At 52.5% G+C, this 22,488-nt stretch overlaps 1 protein-coding gene and 1 long non-coding RNA gene across 5 annotated transcripts in view; both read right to left on the bottom strand.

The window, feature by feature from the left end:
* The window catches only part of BCL11B (BCL11 transcription factor B), a 92,541-nt gene extending 86,240 nt beyond the window's left edge, over positions 1-6,301 (bottom strand). For all 4 annotated transcript variants that reach the window (XM_049612176.1, XM_049612178.1, XM_049612177.1 and 1 more), the window contains exon 1: positions 5,272-6,301. In XM_049612176.1, coding sequence (XP_049468133.1) covers positions 5,272-5,329 — 58 coding nt within the window. In that variant the 5' untranslated portion in view covers positions 5,330-6,301. The remainder of the gene's footprint in view (positions 1-5,271) is intronic.
* Positions 6,302-14,051: 7,750 nt separating this feature from the next.
* Positions 14,052-20,071, bottom strand: LOC125909186 (uncharacterized). The gene is made up of 3 exons (XR_007453594.1): positions 19,412-20,071; positions 14,758-15,066; positions 14,052-14,569 (listed from the first exon to the last, which is right to left on the bottom strand). It is a non-coding gene; the product is annotated as an uncharacterized LOC125909186 (long non-coding RNA).
* Positions 20,072-22,488: the final 2,417 nt, after the last annotated feature.

Below are 22,488 nucleotides of genomic sequence, written 5' to 3'. Positions count from 1 at the left end.
GGGCAACCTCTTCTGCCCATATACTGAACTCAAGCACAAGACTGGGGGTTAACTGTGCTGTCTGCAGATTTCTTGAACTTGGAGAAGACATTATAGATCCAGAAACCCCGTGATCAAAAGCACATATATGCCCCAGCACTAAATTACACGTTTAGGAGAGAAAGAGTCTCATTAAGAGCCATCCATTAAGGGCACTGCTGGGGGTGAAAGGTATTAGCAACGCTGGGTCTAGCAAGCCTATACTCCTTCCAAACAAAGTTTTACACATTATTTGAGTTGGCATTTGATATCTTTGGGGAATGGTGCTATTTCCTTTAGTACAGTGGGAACATTACCTAATAAATGGAATTGAGAATCCAAGTGTTATAAAACCTGAGCTAAAAGGATTTCCATTCATCAAGCTGTTTTAGGAGCATGACTCCCAAAAGCAGTGATTCTCGACTGTTCCCCGGGTCTCCGACATACAACACAGAAATGGACAAAATGATGTATACTCTTCCCAGAGTCCCGCCCTCAATCTGATCACGGATGCCTTAAGAGCCTAATGGAATTTGCAGAAAGTCAAGACCACAGACTAATAGGGGGAAACGCACCCGTTCGAACTAACCATTCTGTTTAAAAAAAAAAAAAAAAAAATCGGGAAAAGAAAAAAGAAAAAGGCCCCCATCTGCCTAGTGAGGGCTTGTAAATCAATGCCAATAGCTTGAAAATGATTTCTCAAACTTATATTCTCATTTTTGTCCCGCTCGAATCTCTGCAGGAAAATCAATATTACAACTTCACACTTAAGACATTTTGCAGCAGCAATGCAAAGTGCTGCGGCAGCGGGTGGAAACCCACGGAAGCTCGCTCCTGGCCCATTGTAGCGAGGCGCCAAGGCATGACACGGGCACCGAGCTCCCCCTAGCTGCCAAGTGGCACCAGGCACGGCGCGGCGTTTCAGGCTTGCCATCAACCAGAAGCCAATTCAACTGAAAGTTTGTTTTGGAAAAGTATTTTATCACAACAAGCAACAGAGAATGCAAAGCAATCAGGAAGGGAGATGAAAAAGGAAAAAAGGAAAGGCTGGTCGAAGACATGCTCTAAGCTCAAAGCGTCGAGAGCTCGCTTGTGGTAAGACGCTAGAAACTGGTGCGCTCCACAGTCAGCAGCTGGCATCTGTAAACGAACCGCTCTGCGTGTTTCCATCTGACCAGAGACCTAACGCCAATAAAGCTGGCCTTCTCTTCCGTCAGGAAGCCCCCTTTGGTCCCGCACTGTGGTCAGCAAAGTGTCCCGCCCCAGCCGTCTGACCCCAGCCTCCCTCCATGTTCCTAAGGCTTCACCAAAGCCACCGCATTCGCTCCGGCGCTTGAGAAATGATTCGTTTTCTGTTACGAAATATTGTGAAGGCCAGACAAAAATCGCCAAGGCCAAAGTCCGGGCAGATAGCAAGCTCCCACCCTTAAAGGAAGAAATATGCATATGTACATAATATTCAGGGAGGGAAAGAATACCCTTTAAAAATATTAAGGGTTGTTAAAATACGCTCACGGCTGTTTTCTCTCAGGTGTGAATTACAAATGAATAAAATCAGCCTGGCATAACACCTCTGATGAACACATTTTTATTCTCCCGTGGAATCAGAGCAGCTGACTTATATCACACTTCTAATGATATGGGGTTCCCTTCTGTGCAGAGTGGGAGACAAACTTCACTCCCCCTACCCACCACCCCCCCCAAAAAAAAGAGGGGCCCATGGCTTGTGAAATTTATCGGAGGCCCAATCTTGAAAGACTGTGGACAACTGGAGATACACTATACCCCAGAGAGTTAAGGTCATTGTGAAGCCAGCCACCTCCAAAACACACAGCCACAGCAAAACCCAATTTAAAAGGCAACCGTGAAATTAACACAGTTAGCCTAACTTCCCGTGTCAAACCTTGGGTCTCTAGTTGTTTTGCAAAATCGTGAATTCATACAGAAAATCACTGATCTTCCAAGGAAACCTGTTGGTAGGTTGTTGAAAAATCACCTTCGCTAGGGTTGTATAATTTGCCATGGACATCTTATTTTCTCTGAAAAGCCTTGGAGCTCCTTCATGGACTGGACTGCATTTCATTCCCCCTACTCTCCCTGTCTGGCACAGCGGGCTCACAACCCTTCCCTCTGCCTGGTCAGCCACTGCCCCCTTCTTCTTCCCTCCTCACTGTTGTCACTGTGTTGTTTTGTGTTTGTTTTTATTAATAGCTGTGTCTGTCCTCCGGTTCTAAAAGCCATACCCATCTGGGTCAAATATTTTGAAACAAACCAGAAGCCCAGGTTTCCATCCCCAGCTGTCCCCCACACTGGTTTATACTTCTCTCCGTCCCTGTCTGTATATCTAACCAGCTCACTACAGAGCTCTTCTACCACCACCACCCCCCCCCCCCCCGCCCAAGATTATCTGCTATTTCTGTGCTCTTCCCATTTCCCAGACCAGCAGTTATGCTAAGTTGCATGGTCTCTAAAGAACCACGGGCTGCCACCCCACTGAAGACACACCACATTTGGGGCAGTTCCTTTCACATTTAAAATCTAAAATGCGAACCCCGGGTCAGGGCTGTGACAGCACTCATTTTGCTGGCCAGGGCTCTCCAGCACCCTAAACCCACAACTCCTGCATCACTGTGTAGAGACACTTCCACAGGCCACGCAGCCTAAACTGCATCTAATTCTTGCCATTCCCCTTTCTGCCCTCCCACCTCCCGGGGTGACACAGGACAAACAGAAAAGCCAGCTGCTTTTTGATCATAAATAGCCTTGTCTGAAAACTGGTTGGACCACTCTCTCTGCTTGACCCCCTGCACATGCCCTGAGCTCCATGTGCCCCTGAAAGGCAGGCAAGACTTCCTTCGCCCCTCTTTTCCTTTGCCTCTCTCTTCTCCCTCCAGCCCTGCTCCAGTGGCAGCCAGCGGCTGTCTGTCCCCAGCACCACTCCGAGCAAGGCTGAGAGACAGAGGGGGAACAAATGAAGGATGGAAGGATGTTGCACCAGGCACACCTCGTCCCCCACGCCCAGCTGCCACCAGTCTTCCTGACCAGGGCTTTCTCCTGTTGTCCCAGGAATGCCAGAGGAGGAGAGAGCAAAGGCAAAACAAACCTACCTGCTTCTTCCCCCCCTTAAACACAACTGCAAACACTCCCGACTCCTTTCGCTGCTTCCAGCCTGGCAATGCAGCCCTAAGACTGCTCCCCACTGCCCGAACACCCCCCCTCAACTTCCCCCTCCTCAAAACCCCTCACAATTACACAGAGGGTATGGAGGGGCAAATTGCCTCCTAGAGACATTAACCTCTGCAAATATAGACATTGTAACCACCAGTCCACCATCTAAAGGGGGTGGGGGGTGCAGAGGCATAAGCTGATGGCTACTGGCTTGGTAAAAGGACGGAATGTCAACCGGCCAAAAGGGGACCTTAATCAAACCATGCTCAAGTCTGGTTGTAAAACATTTTGTTTTAAATGCAACCAGTGAGTCTTCAATGGTGCAAAATAAAAGGGAAGTTCTGTTCCCTCCCACCAAAAACGCATCCCTCTCCCAAGGCGAACCCCGCTTTAAAATCTATTCCCCTCCCCAAAAAAACAATAATAAATCCACAAATTCTTACTAATGTATCTGCTGTAACAAAGGAGAGACGGCAGCAGCAAATGCTCCGAGCAGATGGCTCCTATGCTGGGTGTTCAGGGGAGGGGAGAGCCCCTTTATATATTTATTTATTTATTTAAATTTTTTAAAATATAACATAAATATTCGGCTCTCGGCCGCCCCGCAGCCAGTCCTCGGCTGCGGCTGGGCGCGCAGCCCTCTCCACCTCCGCGCGGGCTGCCCGGCCCCAGCCCGACGAGGTGCTCGGACGATTCCAGGAACACAACCTCTCCATGGTCTCGATGGCACCCTGAGGATGTTTTATTTCTATTGCAATTAAAAAAAAAAAGAAAGAAAGAAAGAAAGAAAGAAAGAAAGAAAGAAAGCAAGCAACGGCGATCTAGGTAGGCACCGCGAGAGAAAGGACCGCGGGGAGATGTTCGCGCGCCGCGGATCAGCGGCCCCGCGGGCTGCGCCGGGCCGGGATCGCTGCGAGCCGTCCTTCCCCCTGCAACTGTGCGGGCACTCGGGGCGAGCTCCCCTGCAAACACCGTACCTGGCCGGCTCGCGCTCGCTTTTTCCCCTTTCTAAATAAACCCAACTGGGGCGCTGGAAACTGCTGCGTCTCTGCCCCGCTGTCTGACTTTGCCTGCCCGGCCCCTTGCTGGAAATCCACACGATTTCAGCCGGCGGATTTCCACGGCGACCTGCCTTGTTTATTTAGAGAAGCGAGATGAAACATACTGAGATAGAAAGATGGGTAAGAGATTGATAGGTCTCTCTCCTTTTCTTTTTCTTTTTTTTTTTTTTTCTTTTTCCTATTTTACAAGCACATCCCTGTCTTACCAATCCTGGCTGGCAATCCTTCTTTTTCCCCGTGGCGGGGTTTTTTTCACCAGCCCCCAATCCCCCCACCTTTTTTTGGAGTGGGGGATAGAAGACAAGATCATCCCAGGAGACAGACGGAGGTGGGGAAATGGGGTGTGTGTGGGGGGGGGGGAGGCAAGAGCCCAGCAAACAGCCGCGCAGCTGGATTCTTTTGCAAATAGCAAGAGGAGGGGAGAGAAAGGCGGCGGCGGAATGCTAGGAGCGGCGTGGCCGGCGCCCTGCCCGGCCGAGTGCAGCGACCGGGGACTCGGAGCCGCCGGCGGCCCGTAGCCCCGCATCTCCCCTAGGCCGAAGCGCACCCCGCTCTCCTCCGCCCGCGCCGTCAGAGCGGACCCACGCGCTAGCCAACTTTTCCCCACTTCCCGGCTCCCCCCTCCCCCTCCGCTCCCCCAGCCCCCTCCCCCTCCTCTCCAAACCCCGCCACCAGCGCCGCCGCCGCCACACACGCCGCTCGGAGGGGCGAGCGTCCAGCCGGGCTCCGCGTGCACACACACCTCCTCCAGCCTGCGCGCCCCCTCCCCGGCCCGGAGCCCGCTCCGCAGGCCCTCGAGCCCGAGGCGCGTCTGCCTGCGCAGCGCTCCGACTCTCGGGGCTGCAAAGAAACTTTCCTATGCCCCCCCCCCGCCCCCCACCATGCTCTGGGCCGACGCAGCTGCCTCTGCGAGCCCGCGGGCGGCCCCGGCGCTCGGCCCGGCAGCGCCCGGCTCGGTGTACCCAGCCCCGGGCACCCGGAGCCCCATCCTCCGGCCCCTGGCGCGCACGCAGCGGACACTTACGGGTGATGAGCTCCCTCTGGGACAAGTGCTGCGGGTTGCCCTGTTTGCGGCGGGACATTGCCCCGGCATCTATTCTGGCATCGCCCGGAGAGCTGCACTGATGGGGGGAGCCGGGGGAGGGGGTCCGAGCCGCCGCCGCTGCCGCTGCCGCTGCCGCCGCCGCCGCCGCCGCCGCTGCCGCCGCGCCTCCTCCTCTGCCCGGGTTGGTGTTTTGTGTTTTTTTTTTCCCCCTTCCTCTCTTGCCCTCTCTTCCTCCTCCTCTTCTTCTTTATTTTGCTCTTTCTTCTATGCTGTTTTTTGCTTTGTTTGCAAAAAGAAAAAGAGAAGGAAAAAAAGAAAAGAAAAATCTCTCGATCTAAAATAGGAGAAAGAGGCAAAAAAAAAAAAATCTGCTGTTGCTTGCCGCGGACTGGCTGGTTTCTTTAAAAATATATTCTTTTCAAGGAAAAAAAAATCGCTTACACTTCTTCAAACTGCTTGGCCTCCTGGACTTCCAAATGTCTTCTTGAACTTAAACCGGATTTTGCACCGGCTCCTGACACTTTCTTTCAGGGTCTGGTAGGTGGAAAGCGCACTTCTACCAGGAGGTGGGGGGGTGGGGTGGGGGGGGGGGAGAAAAATGCAAACAAATAAAAAATAAAAGAAGGAAAAAAAAGCAAAGAAAACTTGGGGACTTGTCTCGTACCCCCTCACCCCGCCCCCTCAAAAAACCCAAAGCAATGTAAAACTGCCCGGGTTCGGTTGTTTCTGGGCTTTCTGCGGGCTGCCTGTTTTTTTCTCGGAGACTGACCCTTCCGAGGCTCTGGGGGGACTCCAGGAGCGGCTCCTTCCCAGTTCACCTGGCAGGCTGGCGCCGGCCGGAGAAGCTGCCGGGTCCCCGCGAGCGCTCCCCAGCGCTCCCCTGGCGCCGCGGGCCCGGGGGGAGCGGGGCTGAGGGGCGGCTCGCCCAGTGCGCCTGGGTCGGTGCGGGCGCGGACTGGGAGCTATAGATTGCAACGTGAAGATGGCGGAGTCCGGGTTCTCTGGGAGCTCTCGGTCTCTCTATGGCTGGGGCTGCCTCTGTACAATGGGATAAAATTCAAGTTCAAGTGCGGACGTGACGTTTAATCTGCACTAGAGACAAAAAGACCCAGAGAGTCGGAGCACTGGGGGCGACTAGCGGTGGCTTTTTAACATTGTACCCTGTAAGAGAACAAGAAAGCACACACAGAGACACGCGCGCGCGCGCGCACACACACACACACACACACACACACACACTCGCCCGTGCGCACACTCGTCCAGGCCGGCCACACGTGCAAACAGCGTTTTTGGGCGCTCCTCTTCTCCCTGTGCACCCGCAGCGCAAAAGGGGAGGGGTAGGAGGGTATTTTTAAATAAAAGAAAATCCTGTTCATCCCTCCTCCCCTCCGGGGAGCAGGACCCCCTGAGAAGGAAGGAGGAGTAAGGAGTGCGTGGAAGTTAGTTGAATCAACGCTAGTCCCCACCTATCCCGCCAAAAGCTCTTTTGGACTGAAGGGAGGAAGGGCTGTGTTGAGTGGACTGGGGTCGACAAGGGCACATGGTCAGTTTATTTCACCCCCTTGGAGAAGAGCTTAGCTGTTTTTACTTTTGTTTTATTGGTGGGGGGGGGGGGCGGGGTTAAACTTCCAAAAAATGTCTCCTATAGAAATCCTTATATTACACACTCTGGGAGAGCCACGCCGACAAAATAAAAGACAGTAAGAGAAGGAAAGAATTAAGAGCACAACTGGGGGGAAAGGGAACGTGAGACCTTGTGTGAGTCCCATTCCGGAGGGAATATTCATTCACCCGAATCTGTGCCTTTCCCCCATAAACTCATTGAGGTCAAACACGGGTCCCACTCCCTGAGGCCTGGGTCTGTGGGAAGCCTAGGGGTCAGGGGACAGGGTGCTCCGCGTGGGAGAGGGACATGCACGGGTTGGCCCAGAAGTGGGCGTGGCCGGATCGCTGAAGATACTCGGGTGGGTGACCCCCTCCGGTCCCCCAGTCCCCTCTCACCCCCCTGACAATTACTGACACCTGCAAGTAAGCATCCCACCCCCACCCCCAGTGCGCCTCCGCCCAGGGCAGGACTTGAAATCTCCCGTCAGACTGCGAAGGACACAGCTGCCTTGTCAGCCGTTTGATCTCCAGCCGGCGAGGACAAGAGGAGTTGTGGGGGCCTGTCCGTGGCCTGGGGACAAGGCCAGGCCTCGGCCGCGTGGACATCTCCCTCACCCCGCACCCCATCCCTCCGCAGGCCGCGGCCAACTTCGTCTTATGTGATGATCTGCCTCCATGGCTGGGAGCGCCACGCGCTGGACCCCTCTCCCATCTCAGGGTTCCTCTGGTCTGGGCCGGGAGGCGGCCAGGGCGGGTCGGGGCCTGGCTCAGGGCTGGGCTTCGCGGGCGAGCCCAGCTGCACCCACCCCACCCCGCCCCCAGGCCGGGCTCTGGCGGCTGCACTCCAGCGACTGGCTGGGCGGTGACGCCTCCCGGCGCGCCGCCTCCCTCGGGGCCTTTTCCTTGGGGGACACATGGAGTTTTAGCTCGCCCCCAAGGTCTTGGGTGGGGCGAAGGCACCAACAACTTAGAGCGCAGTGAACTCCCAGTCCAAACCCCCACCCCTAATTTAATAACAATAAAATGTGCCCTAGCATGCAATTTTAAGGACTGGGCTGAAGGGTCTGCGTCCGAGGAGGTGAGCACTGGGCAGGGAGGGGGCGGGTAGGAATCGGCATTCCCCCCACCTCGACTACACACAGCTGCCCTCCACCCACCTCCACGTGGCCCAAAGTCCAGAAGTACCTACCTCTCCCTCCTCCCATCCAGCCCCAACGTGAAAATCTTTCCAGGAAAGTGGCCTAAATAAAAAATGCTCACACGCACCTTTAATAAACTTAAGAAAAGCATAAACTGTCATCCCAACCGGCCCAGACTCCTAAATTTGGGAGTTAGCTCTCAGTCTGAGAACCGGCGCGGTGAAGTCCAGAAAGGGTTAGCGCTTTGCCCAAGGTCACACAGCGCCTGGGGCAGGTCTGACTCAAATCGCCGAGGCTAGCCTGTTGCTCGGCACCGCCGGTGGCCCGGCGCCCAAAATTCCAACCTGCGACCCTGGCCCTCTTGGGGTTAATTACCAGGACTGGGGACGCGGTCTGTGGCCTGGGGGGGGGGGGGCTGCGACAGCCCTTTGCAAGAAAGGGCCCCCCCCCCCCCCCCCCCCCGCGTACTGCGCAGGACGCTCAGGAGCTCCGGCAGGAGCTCCGGCGGCGGGGTCTGCGGACCCGGGCACCCCTGCCCCACCCCTGGCAGGAAGTAGCGGGCAGGGGGCGGCGCGGGCCGCGACGGACCCGGAGAGCACTTCCTCATTGGCCCCGCGCTGCCCCGACGGCGGGAAGAGGGACGCGCGGGCGGGCCGGCGCAGGGCCGGACACGCCGCCACCCGCCGGCGCGCTCCACCTCGCGGCGGCCGGGGAGAGGCCGCCCTGCCCCTGCCCAGCCCTGGGCTGGCCCCTTCGCCCTCTCCTCCCCCCCTCCTCCTCCTTCTCGCCCTCCTCCTCCCCTTCCTCGTCGTCCTCCTCCTCCACCTCCCTCCTCCTCGCCCGAGAGGCGGCCGGGTGCAGGCAGAGAGCAATCCCAGCTGCCGCTCCAGTCTCCTTTTTTTCCCTCTGCCCGTCTGGCACGGGCATCATTAGCGCTGAAAGCTGTTAATGTCTGGTCTCACAGCTCCCCCTTTAGTCTTGCTGCGCTCTCTGTCTCTCGTTCCACGCAAGATCAATAGCCGCCTCTCCCCCGACCTTACCCTCTCCCTCGACCCCGCCTGGCTTTGGCAGCTAGCCCCCTACTAATATGTCCCCTCTCTTGATGCCCAGACCACAGACGGTGCCAGAAGGGGTGGCCGAGCTTGGGCCCTACTCCTTACTCAGGACCCTAGACAGGCGGGGTGTCCAGTACCCTTCTGAGAAGGTCACTGCGCGCGCGCGCGCACACACACACCCCACCCCACCCCTTTATCTACCAAGCATTTCTATACATGAAAGTCTGTCCTGTCCCCAAAAAGTGTGTGTGTGTGCGTGTGTGTGCACGCACTTATGCGCACAGGTGCTTAACACAGTAACATATAAAAAGAAAAGTACAGGTACAAATGTGATGCTGAAGTAATATTACCATACCTCAAACTCATTTCTCCAGCACGTGCTGTAGGCCTACTGTGTGCCTGGTCCAGACTGGGGGCTTCGTGCAGACTGGAATTAGATGGAAAGAAATGCCATATTTTCTGCAGGGAAGGAAGGAAGGAAGGAAGGAAGGAAGGAAGGAAGGAAGGGAGGGAGGGAGGGAAAGGAAGAAGGAAGGAAGGAGGGGAAGGGAATGAGAGAGGGAGGGGAGAAAGAGAAAGAGCAGATGTCAGAAAGCTTTCTGAACTCACAAATATTTCCCTGCTCTTCTTTTTCTAGCTTCACAGTGCATTCCAGCAGATAATCCCCCATATTCTTAGTCACTTTAAATTTCTTTATAGAGGAGTAGTTCAAAAATCATAAATCATTTCATCAAATCAGAGTGCATTTTTATTAACCTTGTGTGGGGTTCGGATTCCCTGTGTGTGCGCATGCAGCATTCCATGCAGTGGGAGCAGATTAAACACACACGTGACCCCCTAAGCCAAGGCTTCTTGTTTGAAATTCTTTGAATGATTCTCAATATTTAGCTCTTAGCCGAGGTGGGGTTCTATTTGAGATCCTACAATGTTATCTTTGCCTTCTGAGCAGTTATATTTTATATTACGTCTTTACAAAAATCTGGAAAGAACCAAGATAAGTCGTGTCAATAGAAATGGGAACTCCCAATGTTTCTGTAGAAGGAAAATCCACATTTCATTTGTTGTTGTTTTTTTTTAAACAGGGATCCACCCTCTAAAATGTAGTCAAATAACTTTGTAGCAATACGAAAACTGAGCAACACATCTTACCAAATTACTTTGGGCTTCATTTCTGGTGCTTAAAAAGAAAAAAAAAATCTGCAAAGAAAAGGCAGATCTTTCCATATTCACGGGTGTAAAGCAAACTCAGAAGCAAACTGCCTGTTAATTTCTTTACTTCAGGATCTATAAACACTATTGACTAAAGATGAGGACATACAAAACACACCAATCTGATCAGTGGATTGATTGACTTGTTTTAATTTTTGAGGAAACTGTAATCGTGGTACTAATCAAATCATATTAATATACATATTAAATTTTTGTAATGTTTATTTTTGAGAGAGAGATAGAGCATGAGTGAGGAGGGGCAGAGAGAGGGAGACACAGAATCCGAAGCAGGTTCCAGGCTCCGAGCTGTCACCACAGAGCCCCACGCAGGGCTCGAACTCACAGACCTCAAGATCATGACTTAACCAGCTGTGCCACCCAGGTGCCTCTTAATATACATATTAATAAAGCTCTCAAAATGGCCCTGATCTCCTTCCTTACAGTTCTAGAATCTCTAGGAGCTCTCAAATCCAGAAGCATAAAAAGACGAAAGAGGCCTTTTGTGCTTCCTGGCATATCTTCTAGAATTATTTTAAGACATTTCTGAAAATTACAGCAAACCTCTAAATGCCATAAGGACTCAATTAAGGCTGTGCTGGATTTGGAGGGGTTTTTTGCATTGTCACTTTATTGCAGAGACAGGACCACAACACTTGCCTTCCAGCAATTGTTCGCTCGATTCTTTCCATGTAATGAATTTAGCAACATTGCTTTTGTTAAAACATGGTTATCATTGCACCTCACTTGTTTCTGCAAGAAACACTTGGGCTTGATACCTTGGTAAATTTCCAACTATTGCTTTAAGGACATGAAGCATAGGTAAGCTCTAGGAAAACTGAGAAACATCACTGCCTGCTGTCTTTATAGCTGCAGCCTGCAGGGGGTTAAACCAAATTCACTGTTCCTGATTCATGTATTATTTTCCTTAAAAATACTTACCCAACTCTCCGTATATGAAAAAGACTCACACCCACATGGAATGTTCCTAGCTCTGTCCCTGTCATCAGAAATGATATTGAATGGCTCAGTACTAGGGGATCTGGAACTATTTCTACTGCTTTCTCACCTCATTTGGAATTTTCTTGCCTTGCTAATTTTAATTCTGAGTCATCAATTCAAATTTGGTAGGGACTGGCATCACCCAGTTGGTCGACTTGGGAAAAAATATTGTTCACGAAGATGATCAAACTCCACCAAATCCCACCCCCCACCCCTACTTATACAGAGTGGCTGAGGGGTGGTGTGTGTGTGTGTGTGTGTGTGTGCATGTGTTGCACAGAAAGGGGCTCTATGCTGCTTTCCCTCTAGTCACCGAGCCTACAAATTGTGTAACTGAAAATGCAAAACACACATGCATGCGTGCATACACACTTGCACACGCTAGTCTGAATTTAGTGGTCTAGTGACCGTCGATCTACCCTATTTGGAGCACAGACAAGGAAGAGATAGAGAGTTGAAATGGTTCATTTGGAGAAAGAACCGGGATCCAGAAGGGAATTTTCAGTTCTGAGTCTGGCTGTCAACCGCTGTCGTCAGGACTGGCACTACAATGAGGTGTCTGGTGATAGGAGATGGGGAGGAGCTGGGGTTGGAGACAATAATGATCACCTTCCTAACAAGGGTTTTATGAGGCTGTGAGGATTAATTAGTTTGTATCCTTAAGCACTTTGAGAAAGAGGAAGTTTCAGGAAATGCTAAACTGGAGTTGTAGGTGAGTGTGACTCGATTGCAAGCTCCACCCGCACCACCCCCCCCCCATCCCAGGCTCTGAATACTCCTGTCTGTGCCTTGATGCGGTCTACAAAGGAAGTGGGGGAAAGGGAAGTGAGAGGGAAGTACTCGCTTAGGGAAAAACAGAGAAGGAGAGAGAGAGAGAGGCATGAGTCAGGCTAGCATCCCTCAGAAGGAACAGCTAATGAAATGCTGCAAGGGGGCGCTTACCAAAAAAATAAAAATAAGAACCAGCCAACCAACACCTTGTTTCAGATATGCCTCCCAGACCAGGAAAAGAAAAAGGGATCTGGGAGGTCTCGTCTGTTGTTTTGTAGTTTCAGAAACAGTCCACAAATGCTTTCCAGTGAATTCAACAAAGGTACTTTGTATGCTAGAAAACACTTAAGTGGATTCCCCTCTGTTTCATAGAGAAGGGGTCAGGGTGCAGGACGACAAGCAAGCCTCTACGACAAAGTTTGAACTGCAGGCACATAATTGGGGATGGAATAATATAGAGTACACGGAAGTTATAAAAGTTGTTTCATTGTGCGCATATTAAACCATTGCATCTGCTTGAAGACACTCTCTCGGCTCAATTTACAAGGCAGACAATTTGCTACAACAAAAGATAATTAATGCCACCCAGGGAAAACCGAGATGCTGGGTTGCTGTGCATTCTGGCATTAGTTTAATCTGGGTCCTTTAAAAAAGATGATTTCACTGTGACTTTCAGCCTTTGGGAACACTGAAACGACAATGGCTTCTAAAATATGGCTGTGGCAGTAACATTTCCCATTTGAACTCGTGACAAAGTCCCTCGTCCCCTCCCACATGTGTCCTGGAGTGGAACACGAGACGGGAGCATAGGCGCCCACCTCTCTCTTACCTGTCTCCAATGGGCTGCAATCTAAACAGGACAGATTTACAGTCATTTTTTTTTTTTTATCTGAATTTGGACCTCTGTATTCATGCGGGTAGATTCATCAGCTGTTGGGAGTTAGCTCTGGCATCTGCAGTTTCATTATTTGTATCTGCTTAACAGGAACAATTAGAGAACTGAAGAGTGAGGACGCCTGCTTGGGGACCATTTCGGTATTGTACCCAGACCACACATTCCGGCTGGGAAGGAACACAGTAATGCAGAAAGCATTAGTGGATTTAACACTGCGTTGTGTTCGGGGAATCGAACTGTCAATGTTTCTGGCAAGAACTCATACTCCAATTGAAATCTATCAAACACCTTAATTAGCTGCGGGTACCTACAGGCACCCAACCCACAGGCAGGTTGGAAAGCATGAGAAGGAAAGGACTAGAGCCGCAGAGGCAGCACGGGCCCCTCGATCCCCCCAGGGCCCCGAGGCCTCAGTTTCCTGACCGGGATCTACGGGCCACCGTTCGAAGCCGGGCAAACCCTGGCTCTGACGGTGGCAGCCCCGGGGGGCACGGTTGAGGATGTTTGGATGGTGCGACGGGTGTTGGCAAACGGGACGGGAAGAGGCCACGGTGACACAAAGCTGTTGCCGATGGTAACTGGAGTCTTTTCCTCAGCCAACCGTTCCACCTGGACCTCAGCACAAATTATTGTTTTCAATTACCACCTGTGTATTCCTTCCCATTCAACTTATTGATGTAAAATTACAGCTACACCGGTATAAATAAGTTATGCTGCAGTTGTAAAATGGAAGAAATTTTGTTGTAGCAATTATGTTCAGCAAGATGACAAAATAAATTTCCAGAGCTGTGCCTGCAGTAACCTGGGGAATTTAAACCTCATAATTTCCATTCATTTCAGATAATTTGGAGTAATTTCTATATGTAATAACTTTGTAATGAAAAACACAGCGGTACTGAAGTGATTTCGCTCCACTTTTTTCTCCTATGGTATACATGGCACAAAATAAGTGATAAAAATAATATTTCCTTTTTATATGTGTGTGTGTTGAGTAATTCCTTCAGCAAAAAATCATAAACTAATACCCAGACTAAATCTCTGTCCACAAAATGAAAAATAAATTGAGTTAAAGAAAGTGAGAAAGTATGAAAGGCTTTGGATGTTTTATTGTGAGTTTATTGAATCGTCTCGCTCCCATGCTCCTTCTGATCTCTGAGGGTTACGGTTCCCGAGTAAGGGGCAAATGCACGTGAGCCCCCAGACTCCTGGGCAGAGGCTGCAGGAGACCCCCGAAGCGAAGATGGCCACGCCAGTTGGCACTCTGTCCTCCGGAAGTGTTAGGAAACACCGTCTCCTCCGCGATGCGCTGGGCTGCTCCCCGCTGCCGCTCCCCATCAAAGTCTTTAACTTCAACGTTCCCGGTGACTACAGAGGACCTGCCGGGCTGGGCAGTGGTCACACACAGTGGCACAGGTTCCCTAGCTGCACCGGTGCCCTGCCCGGCCTCTGGTGGTGACAGCCACCACTGACGTACATGGCCCTTGAACATCCCACGTAATCCGGCGGAAGCTCCCCACGAGTTGTTAGAAGGTGACAAGGACATTGGCTCCCAGCGCCACTCGACTGGCCTCAGCCACCGCCACAGCGCCCATCGAGGGTTCCTTCTGAATGAAAAATGGACATTGGGTCTGGATGAGGCATCCACCCCCTGAGCCCTGCCTGCCAGGAGACAGCCAGGCCAATTGTCAGCCCCCTCCCCACCAGCCAAGAGGGCCGCCTGCTGCCCCAAGTCCCCCCGCCCCAGGCCCCCACCCTGCACCATCCTGCGCTGCATGCAGCCGGGGGCACACACCTGACGTCTCACACCACGTGAAAGGCACCCAGCGGCTGGGTGGTCTGAGGAGAGGGCGTTTATTTCTCTGCCGGGTGATCTCCCTCATCAGACAGGGCTTCAGAACCCGTGGGAGCAGAGGTGAGCGGGCCTGGCCCAGGCTCTGGCACATGGCAGTCACTTCGTAACATTTCAACAACACACACCGATAGGGTGCCAGCTTGCTAGACACAACGTGGAGGGCTGGGGGCCCAGATGGGGGCATCGTGTGACGGTCAGTACCCGGGTTCCTCATTCAGACAAGCCTGAATTTCACATACCGCCCCTGCTCTGAGGAATACACAAGGTAAAGCAGAAGTCAACGACACAGTGACAGGACTATGCCAGATCTAATAGAGCCCCCCAAAAGTACTCCAGCCCATGTGTCCTAAGTGCCATGGGAGCACAGGAATGGGGGGCAGGGGTCTTTGGTCACAGATGACAGAATTCTCCAAGACCTTCAACGCCTACTAGGTCAAAGAGCAATGGTCTAATGACATTGTTAGGTCATTTGCCTGATCTAATCCTGGGAAGACAAGGACCTTCATTCCCAGGAAAGCCAAGGCCAGCCACTAAGAGGCAGGGCCAGAATGGACCCCAGGCTGTCTCCACGTCCAACCACACCAGTCTCCACCCAGACTCGGTTTCCAGCCCTCCTGCAGGGCCACAGCAGCGAGCAGCTGGGGACACCACTAGATGCAGAAGCACAGTAGCAAAGGCCAAGTCAGCACAGGATGAGGACAGAGGAAGGAGAAAATTTTGAAAGAAACCAGGTCTACGATGGGATTAGCAGAAGAAGCTTTTTTTTCCCTTTCATTTGGGATGGCAACATCCAGGGAAAAAACATGACCAATGGCTCTGAAACCAAAATAACAGAGGAAGAGAAAAATGGGATGAAGAAGGAGAGAGAAGTAAGATCTGGAGTCCCAAAAAGGACTCACAGAGGCAATGAGCCTCTGCAGGGAGAGGGAGTGGTGTAGACAGGGGTTCTGCTGCTGAAGTTCTGGAACAGACAACTCACTCAGAGTAGTACAGAGTGTCACGGGGGACAAAGTCCCTCCACTTCCCTGACTTGAGTCTGTCCTTCCCGCAACCTTGTGAGATATGCAGGGCAGGGCACAAGCAGCTTGGACGTACACCTCCAAGAGGCGCAGGTCCAGGCCTCACTGTGCCCACTGGTGGCTGGTAGACCTCAGGTCAACAGCCTCTTTTCTTGGTCTTGGCGTCCTAGGTCCTCCTGTGTTACATCTGAGACGATCATGAAGATTACGTCAGGTCACCTATCTGAAAGCCCCAGGCACAGGGCCTGGCCCGCGGTAAGCATTTTACAACTTACATACATTATTATTTTGGGGGCCTCGTGCTGGGCTCTGAAGGAGAACCACATCCAACCCGACCTGCGTGCATTTCAGCACTTCATCTCAGGAAGGAAGAGAGGAATCCTCCCCAGGTTTCATTCATGAACATATTCAACTAATCCTGATGAAGCCCCTACTATGTGCCACAGATCCAGCTAGCCTCTGGAAACACCCAGAGGAAAACCCCACAGTCTTTATCGGCAAGTGGGTTGCCACACAGCGCCGGGCCTTGATTTCTTCCAAGCAGACAGCCGGGACGTGCCTCTTCTCCCCTGCCCTCGGTAGGCACATAGTAGGTCATCAATGAATGAGCCAGCTAGATCTCACTACAAGACTCATACATCCACAACCTGGAACGGCAGCTGGAAGAGCCAAGCCCGCAGAACAAAGGCCGGGAGGAAGCCTCTCAGAATGTGAGTGGGTGTCACTTGAGAGATGGGGACCAGAGTGCCACCAGTCATTCCCTCTTTAGTCTCGAAATTCCCCAGGATTGGCACTTCTGCCCCCAGAAGTTAAAAAAGTTGTGGCAGCAGTGCTTGGAGGGTGGGGGTGGGAACATACAAGCCACCTGTGGGAAAAAAAAAGAGTGGATAGAGATACCGGAATGGCGGCCGATACTGTGCTAGGGTTATGGGATTAGAAGGGTTTTAGAAGAACTTGATTTCCCAAACCTCCTAAAACGTCACTGAAGACTCGCCATACATTTTTTATATAGGTTTGTGAAAGAATTAAAAAAGCCAGCACTGGGCTGTGAAGAGCTCCATGGGGGCATCTGGCCTTGAGATGCATGCAGGGTCACAGAAGGGCCCCATCCTGGCATGGGGCCATCCTAGGTGCAGGGGGACTGTCGGACTGGATGAGACCCTTCCCAAGAAGCTGCCTCTTTTTTCCCTCATTCCCTTCCGTTCGGGGGCCTCCAGCATGTGAAACGGCTCTCAGAGCTAAGATTTTCTAAGGTCCGCAGAGGCTGGTTTGAAACGCCACCTCCCCCCACCCACCAGGGATGTGGAGCTCATGCTCTTGGCCCCGGTGGAGCTCAGGCTTCACACACACACACACACACAGCTTGGGCCTCGGCCTCGGAAAGCAGCCCGGCTGGGCTCTGTGCTGGGTGCACACTAAGTGTGGGGTACTTTTAGACACTCACAATGAAGAATGTCCTCTTGAAGCTTCCCCCTCCTTCCCACCTTCTGTCATCCGGGGAGATAATTCATTTATGCAGCTTTCACAGAAGACTGACATTTTCGACTTTTTTAGCAGAATAAATTTATAAGGTAAATTAGGGGGTGGGAGCCCTAGTGTCCTAGGCAGATTCAAACTGGTAATTACAGAGGGCCTAATTATGTATTCACCACGGAGCCTTCTGGAACAGGGAAGTCTACAGGATGGCTCCTATTCTTCCTGCAGAGGACATTCGCCCCTGGAACCTTCACAACCTGTGTTCGAGATGTTTTGCTTCCAGCCCTGAGCAGTCGTGGGGAAGTGCCCTTGTCATCAGTGCCACTGCTCTGATATTTGCAGAGAACATCCTCACCCTTGTCAAGGCACCCAGATTTTCCCCAGTAATCATGAGGTCAAACAGCTTTCAGGCCAGGGGTCCTGATCTGGATAAAATAAAACTCAAAAAAGGGGCATGTTTAAAAAGAAACAAAACCTTGCTCTGCCACATTTTTGCTAGATTCCTTATAGAGTTCTGTATCTACATCTACTGGCCCAAGGTATCCAAATTATCCTTGTCACAGCTGCCTCCCCTGCTTGCTTGGGAGCTCCTGGGGCGAGCGAAGTGTATCTTACTTCTCAGCTTGGGGTTTGGCCTCAATAGAGTCACTGAATGAATGAATGAATGAATGGCAAAAGTGCACAATGGCCCTTAGAAGAGAAAGACCCTGGGCCTCGGCAAAGTGGTGACTGGGTAAAAAGCATTTCTCTCTCCTGCATCACGGCGTACCACGGTGTGTGGACTGCTACATAAGCACATTTGCCATGCAAAGCCCATCTCTCTGTGACCCGTTCTGCCTCATTTTCCCATGCCCTCTCTGCTCCCAAACATCTGACCTTTCACTTGGTGGATACGGAATGCGCTCTGTGGTGGGGTGAATTGTGTCCCCCCAAAATACGCTGAGCCCCAACCCCTGTACCAGTGAATATGACCTTATTTGGAAATAGAGCTTTTGCAGCTGTAATTAGTTAAGGTGATGTTATATTGGATTAGGGTGAACTCTTAATCCAATGACTGCTGTTCTTTTAAGAAAAGGAGTAGACACACAGGGGAAAGGTCATATATCCAATGCCAAGGAAGCCCAGCAGCCACCAGCAGCTGGAAGAGGCAAGGAGACACAGGGTTTCAGAGGGAAGCTAGAGTGTTCAGAGGGAGCACAACACTGTCAATGCCTTGATTTCAGACGTCTGGCCTCCAGAACCGGGATACAGTACATGTCTGTTGTTTCCAGCCCCCTAGTTTGTGATACTTCGGTCACGGCAGCCACAGGAAAGTAATAATGCTCCTGCATGAACGAGGCACAGGGGAGCAGAGCTGAACAACACAGATGAGGACCCTGCCCTCAGGGGGCTCAGAGGCCACAGGCCCTCCCTACAACTCATGAATGTTGCATTTGCAAAAATGTTAATGAGAACTGTTGGCCTCAAAAAAGGGTAGTAATGACTGGACTAGGACTATCTGGAGGCCAAGGTGAAAGCAGACTCATCCTTCCACCCAGAAACCCACTCGTGCATCCCTCGCCAACCTCTTGTCCTAGCTCGGAGCTTGGTGCATCCTTCAAACTCCGACTGTAGTGGCAGAAGCTGGGGAAAAGCCACATTTTGGTGGAGGAAATATCCGGGAGCTTCCAGCATCCGTCCAGCAGCCTCCGATCACAGCCCCCAAGGAAGCACACTCAAAACAAGCCAGCACCTCTCTGAAACTCTTCCGCCGCTGGAGGTGTTAGCTTGGTGGGTGGTTGGGTTTCATTTTTCACTTTGGGGTTTAACAAGCAAAGAATTAACCCCCCCCCCCCCCCACACACACACACACACAACAGGGACCGACTGCTAAGTGGTAGTGGTAGTAACTGACCATACAGTGCTCAGGAAGACGGAACTGGATAAAAGACAGGTCTCTTGCGTTTCTGCTGAAACCGCTCTGGATGGAATCGAGTCAAGAGGCACTGCTCTCTCCCCCAACACACACCCGTGGTATCATTCAGGCAAAGAGACCCAGCCCTGCTCCTGCACATGTGGAAGACCAGGGAGAGGCCTCTCTACCTTCCTCGTCCACCTACCCTCTTAAGAAAGCGGACGCCAAGGGCAGGGCGGACTCCGGATGGCTCCACCGCCTTCGGTCCTGCGTGCGCAGCCGCGGGGGAGGCGAGCGGAGAGTTCACACTTCTGAGAAGTGCTGGGTTCACGCCCAGGCACAGGCGTCTGCACCTTTGACCAAACGTACGCCCGGATGGCAAGCTGATGTCACTGAGCTCTTGGAGGGGCTGGTCTCCCTGCGAGGCCGCGAAGCTCCGGAGGGAGCGGAGAACTGACACCGGTCCGTGCCCCTCCTGGGGCCCAGGCCCCAGCTGGACGTGCAAATCCACTCTTCCGGCACGTCCGCCCTGTCAGTGAGACTCCGTATCCCAGTTTGCAGAGGGGACACCCGAGTTTCGGCGCCAGGCCAGCGCCGCCCTGCCCGCGGCAGCAGAGGCGGGGCCCGCAGGCTGCTGTGCCAGGGGCTCGGGAGTCATTCCCTTCCACGTCCTCATGTCCGTCAGGGTGAGCCAGGCTGCGGTACAAACCAACCCCTGGCCGTAAGGCGTCCACACTCCGACGGCCGAGGCTCCGGGGCGGTCGTCCGGCCGCTCCAGCCACACCTCGGGGCCTCCGAGGCCACCGCCGAGGAAGGAGGACGCGGTAGCGTCGCGCCGGCTCTCCGGGGCCTCAGCCCGCTCGCACTCAAGCCCATTGGCCAGAGCTCCTCACGTGACCCCGCCTAACCGCAAGGGAGGCTGGGAGATGCGGGCGCGAACGTGGGTGGGATCCCGGCGGCCTGTGCCTCTCGGCCACCGTATCCAGGAACCGCGTGAGCGTCCCGATTGAAAGGGCAAAGGGGGATTAACTGGAAATGTATTCACCAATTTGCGGAGCGGGAGTACGGCTCCGTGACAGTGATAACACGCAGGATTTGTGACATGATTGGACTTAGGCTACTCATGCTGAGCCAGTCGGGGTCTCCCACCCCCCAGCGCCCGATCCCCCGGTGTTTACTGATGGCCCTGAGTCTTCATCCGACTCTTCCTGTGCTTGGCCGCGCCACACTGAAGAAATAAGGGCCCTTCCGGGTAGTTCAGAGGCCTAACTTTAGGAGAATTTGTTTCTCGCTGTGCAACCTGCCGCCTGCAGGATTTGGAGGTGACGACCAGTCAGCTCCTGGGCAGAAGAGGCTCGCGGACGGAGCCCCTCCGGTCCGGAAATGTGTCCGTTTGCCGCCCGTGCCAATCAAAAGAGACTTTTGAACTCTGGAAGGTGTGAGGTAGGTGTGTGGGATAATGTAAAACACCCAGGCTGCACTTCGAAACCCTCAAAATAGTGTTTGATGGATGGATTTAGAACAGAGAACTTTACAGCTGGGAGGAACCGACAGATGATGCTGTCCACCTACCTCAGGAGAGAGTCTGAGGCCAGGGGAGGAGGCACATGCCCAGAGCGGGTGCCTGAGGCCTCTAGGTGGGCCTTGATGCCCCTGATCCCAGGGCCTGGGGCTGCGGCCCCAGCCATTCCCCAACTCTCTCTTCAATGTGCCATCAACAAATAAGAAACAAGATGTTGAGAAACCATAGGACTTTGTCTCCATTAGGCCCGACAAAGGCTTGGAACAGGCCCATGAATCCCAGTCACCTAGGACAACACCAGGTGACAGGGAAATGATGGGCGTGGTGGGAATCTTCAAAGATCAAGGAAGGCAAGGGGCAATTCGGTGCTTCTCTGAAGCCGCACTGAGATAATGCAGGAGAAAGTACCAAGCTTAGCATCTGGGTGTGGAAGGTGTCTGATACCCAGAAATGGAATCCAGATAAATGACCAATAGAAGCAGAATGAAGCAAGTTCTAAGGAGACAAGGGTGGGGAATGCCGTGCAAAAACAAAGGCAAGATTACCAACCAGAGACATTAGGGAAAAGCCTCCCCCAGGGTGGAGGCCCCTTCGTCTCCCTTTCAAGTCTCAGCCCAGCACCACTTCCTCCAGGAAGACTTCCCGGATTGCTCAGCTGGTTTCAGGCCCCACGGCGGGGCTCCCACCAGCCCGTGGGCTTCACCCATCGCAGTGCATCACGCGTTGGGCTGTCAATCTCTATAGACCCATCTCTGCTGCTGAACTCCACGCGGTCAGAGATGGCATCTTCTGTCACCTCTGAGTCCCCAGAGTGCTGCAGCAATGACAAATCCTAGGCATGGAGAACATGGCTCTTGTATTTGTGGCTTTAATTAAAATATACTGTACTTTCTCCACATTTCCCCCAGGTGCCACCCCAATTCTCCAAGAAGAACAGATTCTTGGAAGGAATTGTCTACACATACTCAGATGAATTACTGTCTTCCCATTCCCTCTTGAAACCACTCTGTCAGCTTTGGCTCTCCAGCTGTGCCCAGCTGCTCTTGTCAAGGTCACCAGTGACCTCCATTGCTAAATCCAATGGCTAGCACTCAGTCCTCACTGTACCAGACCCATTGGCAGCCTATAGCAAAGCTGACCTCCCTCCTCTTCAGTGGGCTTCAAGGAGGCCACATGCCCCAGTTGCTTCTTGTTCACTGGTCAGCAATCTCTTTCCTGGCCCCTCATCTCTCGACCTGTGCACATAGGACAGCCCCAGAGTCATCCCTCAGACCTCTTCCTAATTCTCACTCATTCCTTTGGTGACATCCACCTGTCAAACGACTTTAAATGCTTCCCACATGCCAATGTCTCCCTAATTTATATCCCTACCCCGAACTCTGCTTGCACATTCCCAACCACGTGCTCTTAACTCCTCACTGGGTGTCTAATAATAAACTAATAATACCTTTCCAAGACTGAGTTCTGAACTCTCCCCCAAACCTGCCCCTCCCACAGTATTCCTTAACCCAGTAAATGGTCATTGCTCAGGCTAAAACCCTCAGAGTCTTCCCTGTCCCTTTTTCTTTGTCCCACACCCAACATCCAAGCCATCAACACATCCCACTGGTTCTGCACTAAAAGACCTTCCAGGCGTGCTAATTCTCACAACCTGCACGGCCACCTCCCTGGACCAAAGGCCTCCTGTGTGGTCTTTCTCTCTCCATCCTTGGTTCTATTCTCAATAGCCAGTCTGACTTTTGGAACATAAGCCAAATCAC

This window comes from Panthera uncia, assembly GCF_023721935.1.
Source record: "Panthera uncia isolate 11264 chromosome B3 unlocalized genomic scaffold, Puncia_PCG_1.0 HiC_scaffold_1, whole genome shotgun sequence".
NCBI lineage: Eukaryota > Metazoa > Chordata > Mammalia > Carnivora > Felidae > Panthera > Panthera uncia.
This window is presented reverse-complemented; position numbering and strand designations above follow the sequence as displayed.